The sequence below is a fragment of the Nannobrachium achirus genome, assembly GCF_963921795.1.
Source record: "Nannobrachium achirus genome assembly, chromosome: 2".
NCBI classification, from domain to species: domain Eukaryota; kingdom Metazoa; phylum Chordata; class Actinopteri; order Myctophiformes; family Myctophidae; genus Nannobrachium; species Nannobrachium achirus.
Window position 1 is genome coordinate 75,542,203 of NC_137811.1, and position 2,895 is coordinate 75,545,097.

A 2,895-nucleotide genomic window follows, 5' to 3' on the forward strand; every position below is an offset into this window, starting at 1 on the left:
GATGCTGTCAGGTCTTCTTCATAGAAGATCAGTTGGCCTTTCTTCAGCTGTTCAAAAGCCAGTTTCCCCAGAGACAGAATGGGATCATTTGGATTCCTGTCAGGATGTTTCTGAATTAGGTCTTCATACTTCTCATTCTTCTGTATGGACTGAATCAGCATGAAGTGGATGTACATGGTAGTCTGGGTCTTTGGCAGTGCTCCTTTCTCCTCTGTGCTCAACATTTCCTCCAGAACTCTAGCAGTGATCCAACAGAAGACTGGGATGTGGCACATGATGTGGAGGCTTCGCGATGTCTGGATGTGTGAGTAGATTTCACCGGCCTGCTGTTCGTCACTGAATCTCTTGAAGAAGTACTGCCTCTTCTGGTTGTCATCAAACCCTCTCACGTCTGTATACCTGTCAACATACTTAGAAGGGATCTGGTCGGCTGCTGCAGGTCGTGTGGTTATCCAGATTTTAGCTTTTGGAAACAGATTTCCCTTGATGAGGTTTGTCAAGAGCACGTCCAAGGTGGTTGAGGTTTTGGGGTCCGTCCACATCGTGTTACGGAAGCGTAGAGGTGGCCGAAGTTCATCTAACCCATCAAAGATGAACACAACGTTGGGCTCGTTGAAGATGCAGATTCCTACATTCTTGGTTTCAGTAAAGAATTTATGAAGAAGTCCCTCCAAGCTGCACTCCTTCTCCAAATTCAGCTCTCGGAAAGTGAATGGAAACACAAAGCGGATATCTTGGTTGGCTTTATCTTCTGCCCAGTCCAGAGCATACTTCTGAGTTTGAACTGTTTTACCAATGCCAGCCACCCCCTTCGTCATCACTGTTCTGACTTGTTTTGTGTCTCCAGGTAATGCTTTAAAGATGTTTTCACTTTTGATTTTTGTTTCTGGACAGGCTGGTGTCCTGGAGGCTGTTTCAATCTGTCTGATCTCATGTTCTTTATTGACCTCTCCACTTCCTCCCTTTGTGATGTAGACCTCAGTGTAGATCTGATTCAGAAGTGTTGTTTGTCCTTCACTTGTGATCCACTCAGACAAAAGGAAAAACTTTGTTGTCAGTTTAGACTTCAGTTCCCGTTCGCAAAGAGCTTCTGAAAGACCAAAGAACACATCATTGAGAAATATGATCCTCAAATAGGACGTCTGCAAACGTTGAATTGTGTTCCTTGTTTTATATATGCATTTACTTAAGGGAACTTCACACTGTGTGTTGTGCCCACAATTTAAAGAGGTGGTGCCATGATTTCCCCCCCTCTAAAACATGATTATCAGGTATTATGATTATACTAGGAGGAAGATTTTTTCCAAAAAAGTATACAGAAAGAGTTAAAATTGGGTTTTTATGTGGCCACACCCCCAGTTCATTAAGTATGCATGGATGTCATGGTGGGTGGTGACCCAGCTGAGTTAGCCACACCCCACAGTGTTGGGTGAATGGTAAAAGGGGAGGGGTTGATTATATGATGTCATTTAATCGGTGTTTTCCGACTGGGCCTTTTGAGGCCCAGTCGTTCAGCTTTCAGGAAGAAACCAAAAATACACAGGGAAGACAAATCTTCACATTATAACCACACCTGTGGGTCTATTAGAGTAATGTCAACTCCATAGACACATACAAAACAGAAAAAAGTACAAAACTATGGCACCACCTCTTTAACTAGACCAGGTCAACCTGGTTGTGCCAGACCCCCTGTCTGTCATCATCATTTATGACATCATGCCTTTTGTAGGCATGTCATCATCATGTCATCATCATATATACCCTTTATATAGAAAAGGGACAGACCGACATTTGCTTATGTAGGCCTACCCATTTCATGGGTCTGGCAATAATGTTTGGAAACTAAACAAAACAATATATTAATTCAGTGTACACAACCTTGTGAAGTGTTACGTTTATGTTGTTGTAAAGCTCGTTTTATGTGTAATGTTTCAGGGCATAATGCCTGGAACTCCATGTATGGAGATATACCCATCTTCTGGATCCGCTTTTCGATAATCTTGGATTGTCTGGAGCTGAACACTCACCTGACAGCGGAGGTCCCGCCCCCTGTATATACTCCTGTGTCAGGGGGCGGTCTCATTTCAGTTCGAGACACAAAAAAAATCTTCTTGTATGCATACAAAAAGGGTGTTTCAGCAAGTCACTTCGCTCATCTTATCATAAACCGGGGTTACACCAGTAACCTATAGTTTTTGGACTCGCTATGGGAAGATGTGATAAACTCCTGTATCAAAAGTCCATAGCCAACCCAAGGAGTCCTGGCGAAGGTCAAGGGCGAAGCCCAACTCGCCGCTGTACAGACATCTTGGATAGGGACACCCAAGATGCAGCCACCCCTCTGGTAGAGTGCATCTGCAGCCCAGCTAGGGGCTTCACACCAGCACTGGAGTAGGCCAACTGTATAGCCTCCACTAACGTCTTACTTTCGGGACAGGCTTTCACGCCCCGGCAGCCCGCAAACTTTTTATGTAGTGTCAGGCCTTCGTAGGACCGTCGCTGCAGCTCTGGTGCAGCCATCATCAACGTTGTTGGGGGAAGGCCTGCCATATCGTCCTGGGAGAAACAAGTCAAGCTAGTCCGGGGTAGGGGCTGATAAGGCCCTTGTACAACGAGTGTGTCAAACTCCGGTCGACGAGGCTTATCAAGCTTGATGCTAGCGTGTGGCTACAGATGATGCAGCTAGCCTACTTTGCTAACATGGTCGGAACATGGCAGCTAGTGTATCTGTGCCAAAATAGACAGGGAATGAACCGGGCTATACTTAGCTTGCAGAACACTGACTAGCAGGCTATGCTAGCGTGAGCCTACAGGACTAGGAGACTTAAGGCCTGTCCATACTTTGACCGAAACCGCCGTTTTCGGTCAAAAGGTCCTTTTCAACTATAAAATTAA

General features: G+C 45.3%; 1 protein-coding gene across 1 annotated transcript in view; it reads right to left on the reverse strand.

Moving 5' to 3' along the window:
- The window catches only part of LOC308308403 (NACHT, LRR and PYD domains-containing protein 3-like), a gene marked incomplete at both ends in the record, with an annotated part of 7,320 nt that extends 4,800 nt beyond the window's left edge, over nt 1-2,520 (reverse strand). The window contains 2 exons of the mRNA XM_080753820.1: nt 1-1,090; nt 2,427-2,520. The exon at nt 1-1,090 is cut by the window's left edge and continues 681 nt beyond it. Coding sequence (XP_080609946.1) covers nt 1-1,090; nt 2,427-2,520 — 1,184 coding nt within the window. The remainder of the gene's footprint in view (nt 1,091-2,426) is intronic.
- Nucleotides 2,521-2,895: the final 375 nt, after the last annotated feature.